At 48.1% G+C, this 20,928-nt stretch overlaps 1 protein-coding gene across 1 annotated transcript in view; it reads right to left on the minus strand.

Moving 5' to 3' along the window:
- LOC118996417 (sodium/potassium-transporting ATPase subunit alpha-2) overlaps positions 1-7,373 on the minus strand; it is a 28,249-nt gene extending 20,876 nt beyond the window's left edge. Inside the window, exons 1-4 of the mRNA XM_037059798.1 lie at positions 7,243-7,373; positions 2,367-2,471; positions 2,052-2,111; positions 419-622 (exon numbers count right to left, since the gene is read on the minus strand). Of these exons, the coding sequence (XP_036915693.1) occupies positions 419-622; positions 2,052-2,111; positions 2,367-2,471; positions 7,243-7,254 (381 nt within the window). The 5' untranslated portion in view covers positions 7,255-7,373. The remainder of the gene's footprint in view (positions 1-418; positions 623-2,051; positions 2,112-2,366; positions 2,472-7,242) is intronic.
- Between the last annotated feature and the right edge of the window lie 13,555 nt (positions 7,374-20,928).

Genomic DNA, 20,928 nt, shown 5'->3' on the forward strand with positions numbered 1-20,928 from the left:
TCTGCCAAGTGGGACGAGCATTAAATGCAATCTTTCTGAATGAAAGTGAAAATGGTAGAGGAAAGTTCCTCTCTCTAATCTCCCCCTCAATCTTCTAGTCTCCAACTTCTAAGCCTGGAGGAGGCATGCAGAATCTCAGGGGGTTCCCAGAACTAGGATATCACTAGCAGGTGAAGACTAAGGAATAGTGGACAAGCCCACTTCAGTGTGAAAGAACAGAGATGGACTTTCTCATTCATGAATGATTGTTTATGTGTGTGTTGTGGTGTTTATAGATATGTATAGAAACCTCACCCCTTTTCAGCCTACAGAGCACTATGACATGAGGGTCTTGTTCCCTGCCTCCCAGCTATTCTGGAGATTCAGGGTTGGAGGACAAAGTCATGGGCTGGTCCAGGGATCAGGCATTCCAGCTCACATTGTCGTTGGATGGTTCATCTTCCATGGCAGCCTGTATGCCATAGGCCAGGAAGCAGAGGATGGCCCCAATCCACAAAAGGATGGAGAATCCCCCAAAAAGCTGGCGACAGAACTTGACCCATTCAGGTGTTGTTGGAGGTGGAGTGAGGGCATTGGGCCCATCCCGAGCCAGGATGTCCTGGGCCCGCTGATTGGTGAGGCCCTGCAGAAGGCAAGGAGGAGTGCAGGAGTTTGTATCTGTAACCAATCCAGCCCCTCACCACTTCTCATCAACACTTTGGAAGAGAATAATATCCAAGTGGAGAGGAAAATCCCATGTGGTTGGAAGGGGTGAGGGACCATCAGGAGAAGCTACATGAAGGAGGTGGTGGCAATGGGTGTCAGAGGCCTTGAAGGCTGAGGAAAATTTTGAGTGTGGCCCCTTTTCTGGTCATCATTGGACTGAGACACATTTTGGGCCACAATAATCTCCTCTGGAGGCAGCCTGGCTAAGGTTTCCTGTAAAGACATCTCAATTGGTCCCTCCCCCGTTTCTCTTCTTTCAGATTCCCCACTTCACCAAGGATTTAAGTAGAGTCCTACATTATTGACTATCAGTATCATCCAGCTTCAGCAATTGCCCATCGCTTTCCCCAGAAAGCATTGCCTGGCCCAGATCCCCTAGCTTCAGGCTGATTCAAATGCCCCTCTCCACATCATGTTGTATCCTAGGCAGTACCATATGGTACTGGAATTCTATGTTTGAATTCCCTTTTGCTATTAGACTTTGAGATCCTTGAAGGGCCACTTTTTATTCATTTTTCTATCTGTCCACTCATTTATTTAATAAATGTGTATTGAGTGTCCGGCTCTATTATTAACTCTGGAGACCCAGAGATGGACAAGACCCACAGAGTTCCTGTCTTGTGGAGCTTATGATCTAGGGAGGTGACACACAATCAGTACATATTACTGCCAAAGAATGAAGTGTTACCAAGGGAAATAAAGTAAGGTAAAGGAATGGAGACATCGAATTTTCAAAAGGGCAATCAGGGAAGGCCTGCAGGAAGAGGTTATACTACTACATTTTTTATTAATAGTGTTTTTATTTTTTTGAAGTGATTGGCTTGACAATTTGACTGTGTTGCTTACTACAGTTGTGACCTTAGGAAAATACTCTCCTCCTCTAAGTCTCCTTACTCTAAGAAAGGCCCACAGCACCTATCTCTGAAGGCTGTTGTAAAGATTAGAAAAGTGCATGTCAAACACTTATTACATACTTCATACATAGCAGATCCCCAACATACTACTGTGTTGAATAGTGATGGGTCACACCACAATTTCATGTATATCAGTACCATGAGAGGTTGTGCATCACTGAAGCTGCTTGAAGTAGAGGGTCAACCCTGCCTGGAGGACCCTCTGGAGTCTGGATTCTAAGTAGTCCTAGCTTTCAGGTACACAGGAAAAGAGCTATAGACTAGGAAGCAGGGAATCTGGGTTCTAATTCTGGTTCTGCCATCAACTAGTCACTGGGCCTCAGTTTCCCCATCTGTAAAGAGAGTTGGATTACAGTTTTAATGTCCCTTGCATCCTGCTGCTGCATGGTTCTTTCACCTCTTCGATGTCCCCCCCCAGAGCCCTCCACTCACCTTGGATAGGTCCACTTGGTATTTACGGCCCAGCTCATCCAAGGATAGCTTGTGGTCATCCTGGGGAAGGGAAACCAAATTACTCTGGGGATCGAGGTTTTGCATGTGTGAGAGCATGCACACACACACGTGTGTGTGTGTGTGTGTGTGTGTGTGTGTTTAGAATGCATGTGAGGTCAATGAGGGGCAGAGAGGCGAGGCAAGATGAGGGGTAGGCCAAGGGTATAAGCTTCTCTGAGTGTACCAGGCTGTGGGGCACCTCTCCTAGCATGGGATCCCTTTCCACAGCCCAGCTTGGCAGGCTGTGGGTCTCACCATGGCCACCTCCTTTTTCAGCTCATCCAGCTCCTTCTCTTTCTGTTTCTTCTTTCCACCTCCATTCTCTGCAGTAGTGGCTGCAGGTGAGTATTCACGTCCAGCCTGCAGAAAAAGGGAGAGCCCAGAGAGTCAAGGAAGACAGAACCTATAGCCTCTACTCATACCTGACATCAGGGAACCCAGACATTGGTAGTGGAGCCAGTGGATTCAAAGTAGTGATGTCCCAGTGTGGGCAAAGGAGATTGAGAGAATCCCAAGCACTCAGCTTGAAAACTATTGGCAGAGCCATGGGGCACTATGTTTGAATTTCACAAAAGACTGAGAGGCTCAGGACTCAGAAGCCCACTTTTTTCTTGAATTTTTTTATTGTTGTCCAAGTACAGTTGTCTGCATTTACGCCTCACCACTCCCAGCCCCCACCCCAGCCATCCCCACCTCCCTCCCCTGATTCCACTCCCCCTTGGTTTTGTCCATGAGTCGTTTATAGTTATTGCTGAAAACCCTTACCCTCTTTCCTCCCATTATCCCCTCCCACCTCCCCTCTGATTATTGTCAGATTGTTCTTAATTTCAATGTCTCTGGTTATATTTTGCTTGCTTGTTTGTTTTGTTGATTAGATTCCACTTAAAGGTGAGATCACATGGTATTTGTTCAGCCTGGCTTATTTCACTCAGCATAATGCAGAAGCCCACTCTTAATTGTTTAGTAGTTAGGCTTCTGCTAAGGTTTTATTTGTTGAAAGACTTCTCCTGCTAAATAAAAAAACAAAATAAAGCAAACCTTTAAAACCACAACCTTATACCATTTAAAATGCTGAAAAGAGGTGGGCAGGATTGGGAGGGTGGTAGGGGGCAGAAGCACCTGCAGGGATGTTTTTGTCCCAACATCATGGTTACTTTATTCAGAGAGGAGTAAAGACAGTTAGGAATCTGGGGGATTAAGAGTCTTTGGGGAGGCAGGGGTCAGGACATGGAAGTGTCTAGAGGAAGATGAGGAGCCAATAGGGCCTGGTGGTAGAAAGTGGACATAGAATGAGCAGGGCTCTAGGACTCAGAGGAGTCAGTAGTTGGAGGGTCAGAGTGCGTCCAGAAAATGAGGACCCTCTCCATCCTGCTGGGCAGGCCTTCTGCAGAGGGGATTTGGGCAAGAGACAATTTGTAGGACTTGGGGGGTAAGTAGACAATCAGGCCCCATTTGTCCAAAAGATTTAAAAAATGTCTTGGAGGATCAATCTAAAACTAAAATTCATGTAGCTCTCGGGTCTAGGCATTCCTGGGACCTCTGGTGAAATCAGGTAAACATTTTAGCAGGAGCCTCATGAGGTTGACGTTTTCCTTTTCCTCTTCAGTGCCTGAGGTCTCCTTAGGCTTCCAGGCTTCCAGGGCCTCATGGGGGACTTCTTGGGAAGAGGGTGGGAAATTTCTCCTGTCAAAGGGAAGCTGTCTTGGGGTGATGGGACAGGAGGGGCCTGGGAAGGCTTAAGGTGGGCATGACCAGTATCTTTTCACTCCCTTTCTCTCCATGCCCCTGTCCCACCATTCCCTCAAGATATTGTGTCCTTGTCAAAGGGGCTGCTCAGTTTCTGCCTCCATGCTAGATGTTCCGGGATGAGATTTTCTATATTAGGTATAATTTTTTCATAATACAGGGATACCTAGATGGAATTTATGGCTAAGATGTTTGCCCTTTTATGAAGCATAATGCATTTTTTAAAAGTACATTTTTCTTTTAGAGCAGTTTTAGGTTCACAGCAAAATTGAGCAGAAAGTACAGAGATTTCCCATCTCTATATTTCTTATATATCCCTGTCCACATATGTGTAGTTTCTCCCATAATCAACATCCCCCACCAGAGTGGCACACTTGTTTCATTCTGTGAACCTACACTGACACATTACTGACACTCAAAGTCCAGAGTTCACCTTAGGGTTCACTCTTGGTGTTATACATTCTACAGGTCTAGACAAATGTATAATTACATGCAGCTACCATTACAGTATCATACAGAGTAGTTCCACTGCCTCAAAAACCCTTGGTGCTCCAGGATAATGCCTTTGTTTTCTATCAGATTAAGGAAAAATTTCAAGAATGCAGCAGCTGTCCTGATCCAGCCCTTATAGAGGGAGGAATCTGACCAGTGACATCAAGATGAAAGGAAGTATGCAGTGGGAGTGGACATCATGTTCCCCTAGACACTAAAGTTCGCATTTATCTTCATATGAAGTGTCCATGAGACTGAATCAGCCCTTCAGAGAAGTGGGGAGGGCTTGCAAGGACTGCTGTCTTTCCCTTTCCCAGATGACTTAAGATTGTTCGTTGACTAGACCAAAACGCTTTGGATTCACTAATCCTGTCCTTGGTGGGACAGGACTAAGAAATGAATGAAAAGCAAATGATCAGGCTGGATGAGCTTTATTGTTGCCCTTGAGGCTTTAGTGAGGCTGTCTGGATGTAAAGGGGCAGGGAGGAGGTGGAGGCCTTCACCCCTTCTCCCTGCCATACCCTGCACAGAGGAGGGGTGCAGCTGGGGCAAAGGAACCAGAATGCCTGAGAATTTCTACACATTCATATGTAAAACAAAGTTCATGAGGCTTCAAATCAAATGCATGGCTTTTTAAAAATTGCCAGCTCATGCACTTTGGGCGTATTGGATGGTGGCTGAGCTAGTGGCCTCATGTAGCACCCCCTTCCCTCAGTTCCCACCCATTCTCCTGGCACATAGTGTAGGACACACAGTCTTTTTCCCCTCCCCCTGCCCTGGCAAGGATCTCAGCCTCTGTAGCCAGCAGCCTGTGGAGATTTGGGGCCAGCGGGCTGCCCAAGCAAGAAAGAAAGAGAGGAAGCAAGACTCCCCCCACCTCCAAAGACTATTCCTCCCTCCCCCAACCAACAAGTTCCATTCTGGGGCTTGAATGCTAAAGGAGAACAGAGAGTTCTTTCTGAGAAAGCCAGAGGCTGGGACAGAGTGGGGGGAGCTGGAATTTAGCCACTACCACCACCCCCAGCCTCTTGGTGGCAGCTGGAGCTGGCGGGTTCTCTTCCACCAGTGTTGCTCCTTCCCCCAACTCCCACACTGCCCTTTATGGCCACAGAATGATGGGGAAACAGTTAGTCCTTGTTCTGGAGGGAAGATGCAGGGGGAAAGGGATAGGAGCAGAGTGAATCCCAATGTGAGGAAGCAGATGGAGGGGTAATTTTTGTCCTAAGGTGTCTTCTGGTAGGTTGAACTCCAAGTTCCAGCCCTAAGTCCCCCGACTTTACCCATTTTCTCAGTCCAAGCAGAACTGGATCTGCTTCCTGACCTTCTACTAGGGGTGGCAGGGAAGAAGACTTTATGAACTCTGGGGGAGAATCAGACTCCAAGCAGTTGTGGTGCCCTAAAGAAGTCAAGATCAAATGGCTTAGGTTCCACCTTGTTCTAAAATGGAATAGTGGAGAGGACTTGTTGTGGGGGAATAAAGGGTCACCTGGTTTCTCCTAAGAGGTCCTACAACTTAGCTGGGACTCCCTTTCCCTCAGGAATTTCCTCTCTTCCCCCCCTTCACATCCTACCCCACCTTACACCAGGGTGCAGCTGAAGGTCCCAAGAGAGCATATCTTCCCACAGTTGTCACTTCTACCTCCATGAAGCCCTCCCTCAGAAAGACTTCCTCACAGACTATCACGACAGCCCCCTCCAACACACAAAGTGTCATCGATGTCCACTCATGCTAGGAGTTTTGTACATTCTCAAATTTACCTGCTGAGACACAAACACAGGTGCTCATCCATGGATATCTGTATCAACTGCAGCCTATGAGGAGTACATGGATTGCAGGCAAGCACACTCGAGTGCATACACACACTGGTTCTATTTATAGCTCCCATTCTAGCTCAGGAACCCTGGTGTCCAAGCTTAGAGTTTTCCCAGCTGCTAAACTCAGTGCAATAACAAGTCCTTGCCTGACCCCTGCTGAGCTCAGAAACACCCCACAATCCCATAGGCCCCCTCTTTCCTCAGCAACCCCCATAGCTTCCTGTTCCCTTTCCCTCTGTGCCCTGCATTACACAAAAGGAAAGTAGCAGAAGCAGTGTGTAAAAGGGTTGAGCCACTTTTCTCCATATAGAAATTTCATTTCTGAGTATCCAAGGCCTGGTGCCCGTCCCTTCCCCCGAGTCATGGTTGTTAACCTTCTCCTCGACATACTTCAGTGCTGCAGAGTACCACTGGCAGTGTTGGACAGGGGTGGGAGGCAGGGGGGCAGGCAGTTCTCACCAGCCTCTGGGAAAGTCCTCAAAGCCCATGGCCCAGACAATGCTGCTAAGAGATTTGGAGGAGTGCTGGGCTGGAGCCTGGGGGCACATCATTTTTAATCCCCTTCCCAGCTGTCCTTGGAACTCAGGACCCCTGGAGCTGGCTTCCAGAGCTGCTTGGCGACTGGGGAGCAGTTGCTCTCCTGCCCTTCTTCAATCTCATATTGGATCTTCATCCTCTCATGCTGGGACTCCCAGAGAAATGAATATTTTCAGGAGTGGCAAAGGCAGGAGGATCAACAGTGCCAATATCCCTTCAGCTGGAAGGCCAAGAGATGTGGTGAGAGAGGAGAGGCTGTGCCAGATACAGGACAGAGATTCAGAGGCGCTGGAGTGAAAGCTGGAGGGGATGTGAGGCTGATTGTAGGCTGCTGAAGAGAAGGACACTTGGGCATGCAAGCAGTGAATCTGTGTGTGTGACTGTAGCCAAGAGACAGTGAGTTCCAAGTTCAAATCACCCCAGCGGTCAGCTTCTCTTTGGCCCTCCCTCCACATCCCATCCCACCTCATGCTTTCCCTCTAGCCTCCAGAGAGCCCTTCTGTTTCCCATAGAGCCACCCCAGCTCTTTGGGGATACTCACCCCACGGCCCATCTTGGGGCAAGTGGCTGAGGGGATATAGACTGGAGAGATTAGCAGGAGGATTCACAAGCCCACACTGCAGTCTGGGAAGTCCAGAGACTGAGGCAACCAGACAGATGGCCAGCAACAGGGTAGCTTTAAATAGGCCCCTCTCCCCCTCGCCTCCGCCTTCCCCTCCTCTGGAAAGAAACGTTTGTTGAAACAGGATCCCTGAGGACTCCTCCCCTCCCGCCCCTTAAGCAACTGGCAGTGGCAGTCAGTTTGTCCTGCTGTGTGTTCCCCCTCAACCCCCTCCCCGTGCTCTGGGAGAAGCGTGAAAGTGGGAATGTATACCCCTCAGGGACAAGTGGAGGGGAGTGTTCCTCCCAGAATCCTAGGACACCAGAGGACATATGGTCCACCTTTTCTTTTTTTTTTCCAATGGGGAAACTGAGGCCCAGAGAGATTAAACAATATGAGGTGATAGAACCAGAAGCCAGGTCTCCTGATCCTACTACACCAATTCCCCAGAGAAACAAATAGATTGTTCCCTACTGTAGAGATTGTGGGGACATTACAGCTGGAAAAAGTAGCTAGTGCAGTAACTCAAGGCTAGCCCTGGTATGTGAGGCACCTTGGAAGAACCTGGTGAGAGCCAAAGGTGGCTGCAAAGGCAGAAAAAAAGTCTGGAGAAGGCAGCAGGAGGGCATTGCCTTCGCTGGAAGGGGTGGGAAGGGGTGTCTATAACCTTGTGCCAGCTAGTACCGGGGTAGAAAAGATGAAACGGGGTGGGACCAGCTGATCTGGGGGTGTTGTTGCTGTCCATTTGATAAAAGAGCCAAAGAATGAAGTGCAAAGGGAGGAAAGGGGAACAAGAAGGGGCAGAGAGAGAAGAAAAACCCATCCCTGCCTTCTCCCAGGAGTAGTCAGAGGAAGGATTCACCTGGAGGGTCCCTATTTCTCTGGGTACATGGAGAGAGTAAAGGGAAGCCAGTGGTTTGGGGGCAGATCTGAACACCCTGAGCCCAAACGAAGCTAGGATGAGAGGAGGGAGAGAATGGGGCCTTTGGTCCAAAGGCTTCAGGTGCCACTGGCTGGGCTGCGTCCATCCTGGCCCCAGAGGAAACTCCTTTCAGAGGGATTATAGACCTGTCCTCCCACAAATCCACTCTGAGGGCACAGGGCTCAAATCTGAATTCCCCAAGTAGCAGATCTCCTCCCAGATTTTCCATTACAGGGATCCGGAAGGTCACACCCCACATCCACCCCCCTTCTCCTCCTGGGTTATAAGTAGAAGAGTGGATAGGATTGGGCAGATGCCATCTCTCCATGGGCCCCTTAACTAATCTTGAATTTGAGCCTGAAGGAGAACAGACAGCAGGAGGAAACAGAGAGGAAGATGACCCAGTTTGAGCCCATGTGTGGAGAAAAGAGTGAGAGACATAGCTGAAGATGTAGCAAGAAGTCTTATGGTTAGACAACAGGAAAGACTGGTAGGGAAGTCACTACAAGTCACTAGCCACAGGTGGCCAGGTCACTCAACACTGGGGCTGCTGAAGGGCAACTTTGCCTTGGGGTCAGAGTGGATAAGAGGATGACTTGGGATTTAGGAAGCACCTATTTCTTAGTTTTAGCACCCTGCTTTTGCACCCTGGGTTATCTGTTGCCCAGCCCTCTCTAGGACACAAGGTAGATAGATAGGAAAATCAGCCCCAGAACCAAAAGGTGTATAGATGTCAGGCACTGGGCCTTCACAATTTTAATTCTTGCACCCTCACCTTGCTGGTACCTCCCAGAACTGCCCAGTCCTTCCAAGGCCCTGGCTCTTGTCCCTGTGGCCAGGCCCAGAACCAGAAAGGACTGTGCCCATGCAGCTTGGCAGAGCTCCTTGCCATGCTCTGCATGGGGTCCAGCGCAAAGCCCCAAGGGCACTGATGCTCCCATATTTGGGGCTCAGATGAAAGAGTGGACAGGATACCTGGGACCCATTTCTCACCCATGTGTCCCTGAATGCCCTCCCTGCCCAGGTAAGTGTGGAGGCCCTGGGAGTCTCCCTCCTGCTCCTCTACTGTGGACCTCAGTCAGACTCTAGGACATAAATAGAGTCTGGTCCTTTTGATCTCGGGTGCCTGGGTTGGGCTACTTCTTCCTCTGAACACAACCAGTGGTATCAGTTTAGATCAAGGCCCTTGGAATGAGAGGAACAAAGCAGGGAGTAAAAAAGACTTGAGAGTAAGACATGGGAAAGTCAGGATGACTGGTTTGGGGAGTAGGTTTGAAAGTCATAGGGCAGAGAGGCAGTTGACAAAGGGCAAGATGAGGGTATACTAAATCCAATGTGTACTTGGTGTGGGGAAATCAGGGAAGTAGGAGGTAGAGGGAAGATTAGAGAGAGACAGATGATAGTACATTGCACACATCTGTACATGTACCTGTGTGACTGTGGACATGATTGTGTGGGATCTGTATGTGAGGAAAAGACCATGTGAATATACCAAATGGTAATTTCAGTGTAGAAACTCCTTAAGACAGCAGAAAGCAACACTCACTTGGATGTGGGGTCAGTCTGTTAGAAATCAGTTATTTGTGTAGTAATGTGTGAGAGTCTGTGTGTGTGCATGTGGCCAGCCAAGGAGTGCATGTGGGTGTACGTGAGAGTTCATGAGAGAATTCATGGGATTGCATGTGCCTGTACATGAAGGAGGGGTGGGGACGCAGCTCAGCTGCAGTTGGGTTTTCAAGGTCTCCAAGGAACTGTCTTGTTTCCTAAGTGACTGGCCTCCTGGGGCCTCCAGCCCAGACTTGAAGGTTGTTTCAAGATCAAGAAAGAGAGAGAGGGAGGGAGAGTGGGAGGGAAGGAGCACTGGGAGCTTCTATCACCCACACTGTCCTTCCTCCCACCCCCTCACCCCACTTTTCTGCCGCAGTCCTGATTTGGGCCAAGTTTACCAGTCCTCCTTGCTCTCCTTCTCCTCCCTATAACCAGCCCTCTCTGGGCAGTCTTGCTTTTCCCTCCAGCCATGCTCCATTCTCTCAACTCTCTCTTCTTCAGGGCTTGTGGTCTTGTCACCATGGCCAGGCTTCTGAGACCTTCTGGGGGTGTGGGTGAATTTTTTTTTTCCATGGGGAAGCTGCCTTGAGATGATAGGATGGACAAAGGAGCCTGGGAAGGCCTTGTGGGGGCAGGCGGGGGGGGGGGCATGACAAGTTTCCAATAAAGGTGCCTTTTATTTCCCCTTTCTCTCCAGTCCTCTCTCCTCCCACTTCCTGAAAAATGTAGTGACCTCACGGTGGGAAGGTTTGGCTCAAAGCCACAGAGTGGCTGTTCAAGTCCTGCTGCTTCCTCAGTTTCCCCACTGGACTACAGGAATGGTGCTGGGTTTTTGCTTTATCTTTCCCTTGATGTCTGCTCCTCTGCTTTCTTTTCAATCTACTCAAATGGATTCTGAAAACCTCTTCCTCTGTCTCTGTGTGCTTTTGTTACCTTTAATGTTTTCCCCAGATTATTTTTATAATTTTTTATTGTCAAAGCCATTTTAGAAAGAATTTAGAAAACGTAGAAGAGAAAAGAACACCAGAAGAATTTCCCTCATCCTCTCTTCCCCTGCTCAGATCCTACTTCTTTTGTCCTCCTACTGTTTTCTGGGTTAGAGAGCTCCACGTGTGTGTCCCACATAGTCATGCAGGTAGAAGTCTAAAGGAAAAGCGGAAAAGGATAAATGGTGTTACTCAGGGGCCCGGGTCAACCCCCTCCCTGAGCATGATAGTCCAGGGCTGTTCTGGGCGTCTCTCTTCCCACTTTCACTACCCATGGCCCCCACCCTGGCCCCCATCATGTACCCCCTAATATGAAGGGTACATGTCTGTAAGTTGGTCATAGTGTTGCCAGTAACCAGCTGTGTGATCTTGAACAAGAGGCACCCCCCACTCTGGCCTTGCATCTTCATCCAAACAACAAAGAACAGAGCTAGAAAATCTCAGCAGTTCCTTTGTAGCTCTGATAATTCCCAAATTCCCAAATTCTGATTATTTCCACCTCAACTCATGGATCAGCTCAGGTGAACAGAAGTTTCCTGTAGTTGTATCTATTCAAGAACCACCTGTTGGATACCTGGATTGAGAAGAAGATCAGGAGGGCAGATACTCCTCTTTTGTCTATTAGTATAACCCACAAAAATGAGTCTGATCTTTTTGGTTCACAGGCCCACGCTCAATCCACTGAGCTTCACCAGCCAGGGCATGAGTCTGATCATTTTAACTCTTGGCATAAAAGCAAGGAAGGGCTCAGGGTTTGGGCAGAGACCACCCTGGTCTCTTATGGAGAGTCCCTGCGATAGAGAACAGGGTTTAGATATATTTGGAGGAGAAGAAGAGAGCTGGGGATGAGGCCCTGTCCATCTGAAGGACCCTGATATTTCTTGGCTGGCACTTGATCAGCAAATATTAGATGCATCTTGTTTCCAGAGATTCTTTGGGCTGGAGAAATTATGTCAGAGGTGATGGAGAGGCTGGGGTTAATGAGCCTTGCTGAGTGTTGGGGCAAAGGTCACAGCTGGGCCCTCCAGGGTTCCTATTTTCCTTTGATTCCATCTGGGCAGGGAGGGACCTGCCCCCAAGCCTCCTGAGGCAGGTTTGCTTTGGCTGGAGATCTGACCCAGCCACTGGCCCAGAACACCCCGCCTCCCCATTCTCCCTATCAAGAGGCAGCCTGGCTTGGACCCCTGCCTTCTTCTTCCTACTTCTTTCTTCTTTTACCAGGCCCCCTCCAGTTGACCCAGGGTACAACCCTGTTAGTTTGTCCTATGGTGTTCCAGATGCCCAGCTAGGACAGAATGCCCTGCAAACACTTGGACACAGGGCCATAGCCTTGCTCCCACATAACCAGCTTTCCTTGGGACTTCAGAGAGCTCAGTATCCTCTGTGCCTCAGTTTCTCTGCAAGTCTGGAATCCCTTCACTCTTGTGCTCCTGTTTGGATGTTCTCAGCATTGCCCCTTGGAGATATGAGTGCTCCTGGCAAACCAGTCATAGTACATGCTCATTTTTATGCCGTGGCATCATCCAGACATTCTCCCAGCATTTGTTGAGCACTTAGCTGTGCGCCTGTGCCAGGTACTGGAGAGACTATTACAATTAAGGTAAGAAGGGTTCCCATGCCATGGTTCTTTTGTCAGAATCTCATGTCATTTAGTGTCAAAAATCCCTCTACACCATCCCTTAACCTAGTCTTCCCAAGGCTTCTTGTAGCCCTCAGGGACTCTTCTTCATCTCCTCAAGCTACTCCCATTTCTTTACCTTCATTTCTGCTGAGTGACATTGGGTGGGCCTAGGCTCTGCCTCTCATATGGGCGGTTCTCCTATCCCAAAGATGAGGAGCAAAAGCTGAGCCATGAAGTACTGAAAATCACCCTGGGCTGGACTGGAGGAAGGGCAACAGCTTGCCATACAGGATTTGCTCTACCATTAATTAGCCGTGTGAACTTGAATAAGTCCTTTACTGCTTATCAATAAAGTGAAGGAATTGGACTGGGTAGGGGTTCTCGCCTCCACATTTAAAGTCTCGTGCCTGGCCTCACCCCCAGGGATCATGTTTTAATTATCTGGATCCTACCTGTTTGAGGTAGGATCCAGACATCAGTATCTTTTAAAAGACCCCTGAGTGATTCAACATGCAGGCAGGATTAAGAATGAACTGAGCTAGATTGTCCCTCAGACCTTGGACTCCTCACAGCTAACAGGTGATGAGGCACCATGCTAAGAATTTTAGCCCTTTTAATGCACTACCTGGTCTAGTCCTCATAACAGGTCTATTTTATAGATGAGGAAATGGAGAAACAAAGATCCTGAGAAGCTTCCCCAAATAGAGGATGCAGACTACACAGCTGGCAAACTCAGGTCCATTCAAGGTTGTGCTGTCTGGTTCTAGAATTCTAGCTCCAAAATTTTTGGCTTAGTTGGGGACACTGAAGCTCTGTTTCATATGCCTAAACTCCTCATTGGTAACGTGCCTCATCCCCTAAGTTTTAGTTTTTTTCTGTCCAATCCTCTATCCCCAGGGACATCTAGTTCAGGAGCTGGCTTCCTCCATATCAATGCTTGGTGCCTCAGTGCCCACCTGGAGTGAGCAGTCCTACTCACCTGGATTCCCTATCGCTCTGTTCTGTCAGCTGGCTGGACCTGTACCTTGCTATTCCCCTGGATCATAGGACCTTCTCAGGATGATGGTTTGTTCTCTACAGAGGCAGCAATGTGGCCCTGACTGCTGTGAGGTCAGAATACCTGGATAAGAAATCTAGTCTACCACTCAATAGACAAAATTTCAGTTTCTCTAAACTTTGGTTCTCTTAACAGCTCTAACTCATCGGATTGTTTTGGGAACTTAAATGCTCCATGCATGTTAGCTATTATTTTCTGCCCTTTGTTTTCAATGTCCTGGCCTTGGTAATACAGTTTCTGTTTTAGTTGAATCTGATCTCCAGCACCCTCTCCTCACCACAGCGTAGCCTAGATTGTTTCCTGAGGGATGAAATGTTCAGGCTCTGACACAGGAGAAGTTTTTTTGGAGCTGTGGATCAAAGTGACCAGTGTGAAACAACTCCAGAGGCAGCAACAGTGCCCACCACAGAGGCAATCTGGCTATCAGAGAGAAAGAACCCAGCTCCCCTCTCTTACTCACCATCTTACTCACTTCCTTGCTTAAGTACTTGGCAAATGTCTTTGGAGCTTCTACTCCTTGCCAGGCACTGTGCTAGGCATCGGGGTGGAGCCCCAAAAGAGCTAACAGTGGTCTTGAGGCACTCACTGCCAAGATGGGGATGCAGATATAAACAAGTCCTGGAGTGATAACAATGCAAAGTGTGGAAATGCCATCAAAGGGCTGAGGATAGGGTGCTGTGGGAGCCAGGGTCACAGCAGCATCAGAACTCTGGGTCCACTCTCTCCCACAAGTTCCTTCACCCCCACTGTCCCATCTGTTTCTTTGTTTTTGTAGTCTTTATTTCTGGCTTTGTTTTCCCTTTGCTTTTCCAATAGAGAGCCTTTGGAAAAATTCCACCCTTGTTTCAGTTGGACTAGGGAAAAGAGGGAATTGTGCACTGTTCAGCCAGGACAGCCAAGGGGTGCCAGGTTTCTGCAGAGTCCAGGTGTGGACAGTGGAGAAAGCAGGGGATATTGGGAGGGAGACCTGGGAAGACCATGAGACACAGCAGGGAATGGTGACAAGCAGGACCTGAGCTGGGCTGAAATGGCCATGTGCTCCCATACCCTCTCCCCAGATTTCCCCTCAAGTTTTCTTATCATCTGTTCTCACTGCAGGACAGAGTTAAGACCCTCTTCCACCTCAGGGAACCCAGTGAACCACATTTCTCATTCCCTCCCTAGGTGCTTTGACAGGCTGGGACCCCAGAGTTAGAAGTGAGCATGTTTGTGAAATCCCCCTTGTCCCATTCTGCCCCCATAATCACCCATGCACAGCATTCTCACTGATTACTCTTTTGATAGACCTCCAGAATTGCATTCATTCATTCAACAAATGAACTCCTACTATGTACTAGGAGAAATACACCAGTGGAAAAACACAGTTATTTCAAAAGGTTGCATAGGCACCATTGTGTGTGTGCAGGCATGTGTGTGTGTGTACACAGAGAGAGAGAGAGAGAGGTCACACGTGTGCATATACAAATAAGTATGTGCAGGTTAGGGAAGCAGGAGAAAGAAGAATGTTAGTAGTTTAAATTTGGGAATTAAGCAGCTTGTGTTTGTATCTGGGAGCTACCAATAGCTAGTCCGGTAAACTTGGGTAAGTGGGATCATTTACCCATCTCTCTGGGCCCCCTCTCCCATCTGCAAAACTGGTAACAATCTTGCTCCCCTGTGGGTTGTTGCGAGAAGTGTGAGCAGGTGCATGCTGAACTGGGCTCAGAGCAGAGCCCGGCACAGAGTAAGTATTCAGTATTAGTGAGTATTGGTGTCTTCTCCTCACCTTGCTCAGAGCTGGGTATGGACAAACTAGTAAATGACTTATTCTTTACATCTGTCTCTTGCTCAACCTCAGTGACACAGGGGCAGCCACCCAGTGCTAATCACCTCCTGCCAGAGAACCTCTGTTCAGTCAAACCATTGTCATCTTCTGCCCTTGATGAATCTCCATCCCACCTCAGGCTGCCTGATTGTAGAAGACATGATATCACACAGTGGGAGTTGCCTAATCCCATGCCATCCTCCAGACATGTCTGTGCCATCAGCTCCCTCTTAGCTGGCTGGAAATGGAAGAGAGGGATGAGGTGGAGCCCAGACGCCCAGCCCTATAAAACTGGGAAATGAGGGGCTTCTCAGTGGAGGGAGGATGAAGGAATTCCACTTCACAGGGATCCCTCCATGGCACTCTGAAGTGGGTGGCAGCTGGCATTAATCCTGGGCATAGAAATGACAGGACCTCCTCTGAAATCATGACCAGGTTGTACCAAGAACAATAGTGGCACTATTGCTCCTCTATTCTTTAACAGATGTACCATACCCTGGATATAGTGTTTGAGAACTTGGGAATAAATGTGGGCTTAGCCAGGGAGAGAGGAGGGTTCAGGGAATATACACGTGCATAGAGGCCATCATGAAGGTATGGGAGCCTGGCTAGAAAGGAAGTAGGGAGAGGGTTTGATGTGCATATGTGTGTTGGGGAGATGGCTCTGTAGTTTTCTGAGTGTGTTTGGGCACGCATGACTTCTGTGTGTTTATCTTGGTCTGTGGCTGGGTGCCCGAGTATGCAGCTGTTTCGATGTATCACTGCATGAGTTAGTTGTCAAGGAGAAGGCAGGTTTTTGTTCTACCTCTGCCTTATCCCTTCACTTGATCCTCTCAACAAGTCAGCAGAGAGAATGTTCCCTTTTGGGAGGGTGGGAAAATATAGCTCATCATGGCAGTATGGGTCAAGGCTTTATGAACACAAACAAATCATAGGACATTCTTGCATGTGTAATCCTTAGCTCCCACCAAGCTGGCATTTACCCCCATTTAAAAGAGGGAGAGCTGCTCTGGCTAGGTGGCTCGTTGGCTTGCAGCATCATCCTGTACACCAAAAGGCTGCAGGCTTGATTCCCAGTCAGGCCATATACCTAGGTTGTGGGTCTAATTCCCAGTTGGAGCACATACAGGAGGCAACAAATTGACGTTTCTCTTTCACATTGATGTTCCTCCCTCTCTTTCTTCCTTCATCTCCCTCTAAAATCAATGAGCATATCCTCAGGTGAGGATTAAAAAATAAATAAAAGAAAGAGAGCTGTTTGCGGCATTTCTATGTCTGATGTCAGGTGGGTATGTGTGTTTGTTTCTTCTTTTTAAAAAGTCTTGGGCTAGTACTTCTTTTTTATTGATTTTAGAGAGAAAGAGAGGGGGGAGAGAGAAATATCCACTTGATGTTCCACTTATTTATGCATTCACTGGTTGCTTATTGTATGTGCACTGACCAGGGATCAAACCCGCAACCTTGCCATGGTAGGACAACACTCTAACCCACTGTCGGCTACCTGGCCAGGGCATGGGCTAGTACTTCCTGATCAGTGATCTGATAGCATGATTGTAGATTGTTTTTTTCCCCCTATCTTTTTTTTTCACCTTATATGTGCTTTGATGTATTTGTCACCCTGTAAGGTGCTGTTTGTTAATAGCTGAGTGTGTATTTATGTGTGTTGGATCCATGTCTACCTTTAAGTAGCCATGTAACATGATAGAAACACAGTCTCCTCCACATTCAGACCATCCCAGGTTCACAAATTCCTAAACTTCTGTATGCCTCAGTTTCCTCCCATGAATAATAATAGCACTGACCTCAGAGGATTCTGGTGAAGATTAAATGAGATTATGTTATTCCCCTGGCACAGGTCAGAATATGTTGATGGGTCTGTCTTTGGATGTGTCTCTCTGAGAATCATGTCTCATGGTTGTGACATCTCAGCCAGATGATAAACTCCTTTAGAGCAGAGTGTGGGTCTTAATTATCTTTAAAGATACTCAGGACACTTCAGTGCCAACTTGGTACCTGGACATATGTTGTCTAGAGGGGATATTATTACATAATCATGTGAAACACTGACCTGGAGACTGATGTATGGCCATACCTGGTGGTATATGGAGAGCCAGTAGGAAGTGGGTGATGACAGTGACGATAGGCTCCATGGTCAATATGCACCTCTCACATGCCTCTGAAATGGCAGGCTTCTTCCCTCCCTCATGTCTCAGGCTGGCCTGAGGCTCATGTAAAGTCTGCCTTCCTCTTTTCTCTGCTCACGCCACCACCAGGTATCAGCCAAGGTGCTGGGTAAGTCTGTGAGTTTTTTTAATGGGCCAGACGGGGAGGGTTCAGGAGTAGTCTGCAGTCTACGCCACATCTCTGTCCTTGGCAGCATGTGCGTGTGTGCTGTGTGTGTCTGTGCACTGCTCTGTGTCTGCGACGTTTTTCTGTATGAAGCTCCTTGGTGTTATCACGAGTAAAAGTGTCTGTCTGTATGCGTGACAAGCCTCGTGCCTGGTGCTTGCTCTCCTCCCCCCGTTTTCCAAGTTATGTAAGCATCTGAGATGAGTCAGGCCTGAACCATGGGCTCCCCCTGCTGGTGGCCTCTGAAACTCAGTCTGGGGAGGAAAACGCTGCATTTTGGGGTGGGTGTGTGGCTAATTTATTTCCACTGGAGATAGTAGTGCTGCCTCCAGTATCTATTTGCCCCGGCTTCTTGAGCCTGCCAGAGGTCCTCCCTTCTTACACCCATACTGGGGGTTGGTTATTACTTACTAGTGGTTTGTCTTCCTGATACAACTGCATGTTACTTGCTTGAGCAGGGACCACTCTGGACTTGTTTACTACAGATTTCCAGAGCCAACATGGAGACTGGCCTTGTCAGTAATTGTTTTTTTTAAAATTTATTTTAATTGTTCTTCAAGTACAGTTTTCTGTCTTTTACTCCCATCTCAGCTAACCCCCCACCCCCCACCCTAACCCCCACCCCCCCTCCCCCACCCACTGCTCCCCACCTCCCTTCCATGATCAGTAATTGTTGAGTGAATGAGTTTATAGGCTGGAGAGGCTTGGAAAGAGAGACAATAGGGTGTGGGGAAATGGGGGCCCTGGTAACATACCTTGCTGCTTAGAAGCTGTGTGGTCTTGAGCAAAATGCTTAATCCCTATGAACCTCGGCTTCTTATCTGTTAATTACACCATATTTGTGACAGAAAACAAGGGGACACATACTAAACCTGATAAGCTCAGTGTAAGGTCAGCATGGCTGGCCTTACAAAAGCAGGGACCACATAGGATGATCTGAACATAAAAATTCTTCTAGCTTAAAGTGGGTCATAGTGGGTAGTCCCTTCCTAGGCCTGCAGTTTCCTTGTCAGAGGTCAATCTTTACTTTGAGATCCTGTCTATTGTTGTTTTGCATGTAAGATAACATACCTTTGAAATGTCAGAGTATTCCTTTTTTCTAGACTCCTTAAGGCACAACCCCCAGGGCCAGAGCAGTGGACCGAAGAATCCTCATTGATTTTTTTTTTTAAGATTTTATTTATTTATTTATCTTTAGAGGGGAAGGAGAGAGGGAGAGAAACATCAATGTATGGTTGCCTTTCGTGTGTCCCCTGCTGGGAGTTGGCCTGCAGGGAACCGGCCTGCAACCCAGGCAAGTGCCCTGACTGGGAATCGAACCGCGATCGTCTGGTTCGCAGGCCCGCACTCAATCCACTGAGCTACACCAGCCAGGGCTGATTTCTTTTCTTTTCTTTTCTTTTTTAAATTGATTTTAGAGAGAGAGAAGGGGAAACAGAGAAACATCTATCTGTTTTTCCACTTACAAATTTATTGGTTGATTCTTGTATGTGCCCTGACTGGGGATCGACCCTGCAACCTTGGAGTAATCTGGAAGACACTCTAACCACCTGAGCTGTCCAGCCAGGGCCCTCCTCATTGTTACCTTGTTCCCTCCCTGCATACCATCTCTGTGTGCTGTAAATGTTAATTATTAATTAGTCTGTACCCACCAATGTAAAAGAAATATGCACATTTCTCTGATTTGCCTTTTTATTAATTCCCAGGGAGTTCCTGGGTCTTCCTTCTCCTGCCTCTTTAATCCCCCACAAAAGGATTTCATGTAACTCTGCTTATGTCTCCTCCATTTATTCTAATGTATACACAAGTTACAAAATTGCCTTTCTCTGGAGTACTTTCTCAATCCACTGAGATTTTGCTTTCTGGCAATTGTTGTCAGTTTGGCTCCAATAAACTTATAAAAAATTTCTACAAGTTTAAATATTTCTTACATCAACATATCCAAAAGGGCCTTATGGTGTAGGGCTCCCATAAATGGCATATATGTTGTTACAGAACAGAAGGAGTTTGTCCACCTGGTACTAGCAAAGCCAAACACTAACACTGAGAATTGCAGTGGAGAAATATTGGCTATTTCTTATTATAAATGGTGCCACCCAGGAGAACTGGAAGCAAATGTTCAAAAGCCCAAACTCCCTGATTTTATGTAGGTTTCAGATTATATATGGCAAAATCACAAGCCAGCTCGGTTTAGGGGTTCTGGGTTGTGCTGGGAGCTGATTGGTTGGAGGTCAAGTGAAGGTTAAAAATCATCTCTTCAGGTTTTAAGAACACTTCTGAAGTGTGTCCCAGTGTCCTTCTGTCTGGTTCCATGGGAAAGTACCCAGGGGTCCACCTCAGGATCAGAAACATAACATAGGTCAAGATGTTATCTTTAGTGTGCCAGAGGTCCAGAGCTTGTGACCATTTAGTCAGCTCCTTGTAATTATTAGTCAGGTCTGGAGGTCCTGCTGTCTTGGGTTTGCTGATTTTCCTGGAAAAAGCTAGCTCTCTGAGGTGATATATATATATATATCTCAGATATGGATATATCCATATATATGTGGATATAGGTATGTATGGATATATATATATATCCATCCATCTTATTTTATGTTATGGTGTGCCAAGCACCTTATGTATGTTATGTCAGTTAATCGTCACAAAAACAGTTTGGGGTGGATGTCAACTTGCCAACAAGAAAACGAGTAGAAGGAGTTTAAGCAACCAGACCAAGGGTCATCAGGAATTGAGGGCTCCCAGCGGACCCACCCTCCTATTGCGCTTCCTCTGGTTCTGCCCCGAGGGGTTGGCAAACAGGTCTCCAGAGCTCTGCAGCCCAGATTCTTTGCGTCAGGAACTCCTGAGTCTTGCCCACGCCCACTTCAGCGGGGTTTGCAGCAAGGCCTACCAGCCCGGAGCAAATAACCGAATTCTAAGTGCGTGTACACACTCGCCAAATCCAGGGCCCCTACAGCAACTCTCAGGGGAACGGTTGGCAAGTACGGAGTGGGAGTGCACAGTGAGGCGGTGGTTGCAATTTGGCTGGGCCCTGGGGTCGCCAACTAGAATTGGGACAGAGCTCCCGCCCACGTTCCAGCGCAGCTGGGAGGGGCGGGGGCCATGCTGAAGTGGGCGGGATCTGGCTGGGATCAGGGAGGAGTCAGGCCCAGGTCCTGGACCCGGTTGGGGGCGGAGCCTGGGCGGGCCGGGACTAAAGTAGGCGGGGCCAGGGTCCGGATCTGGGCGGAGCCAGGGCAAAGATTCACTATGCGGGACTCCACGGAGCTCTGCACAAGGGCAGAGTCGCGGCTGGGGCCGTAGTCCACGCGAAACCGGAAACAGGGCAGAAGTGCAAAA

Source organism: Sturnira hondurensis, unplaced genomic scaffold (assembly GCF_014824575.4).
Source record: "Sturnira hondurensis isolate 20B ecotype Veracruz unplaced genomic scaffold, ASM1482457v3 Scaffold0011299, whole genome shotgun sequence".
NCBI classification, from domain to species: domain Eukaryota; kingdom Metazoa; phylum Chordata; class Mammalia; order Chiroptera; family Phyllostomidae; genus Sturnira; species Sturnira hondurensis.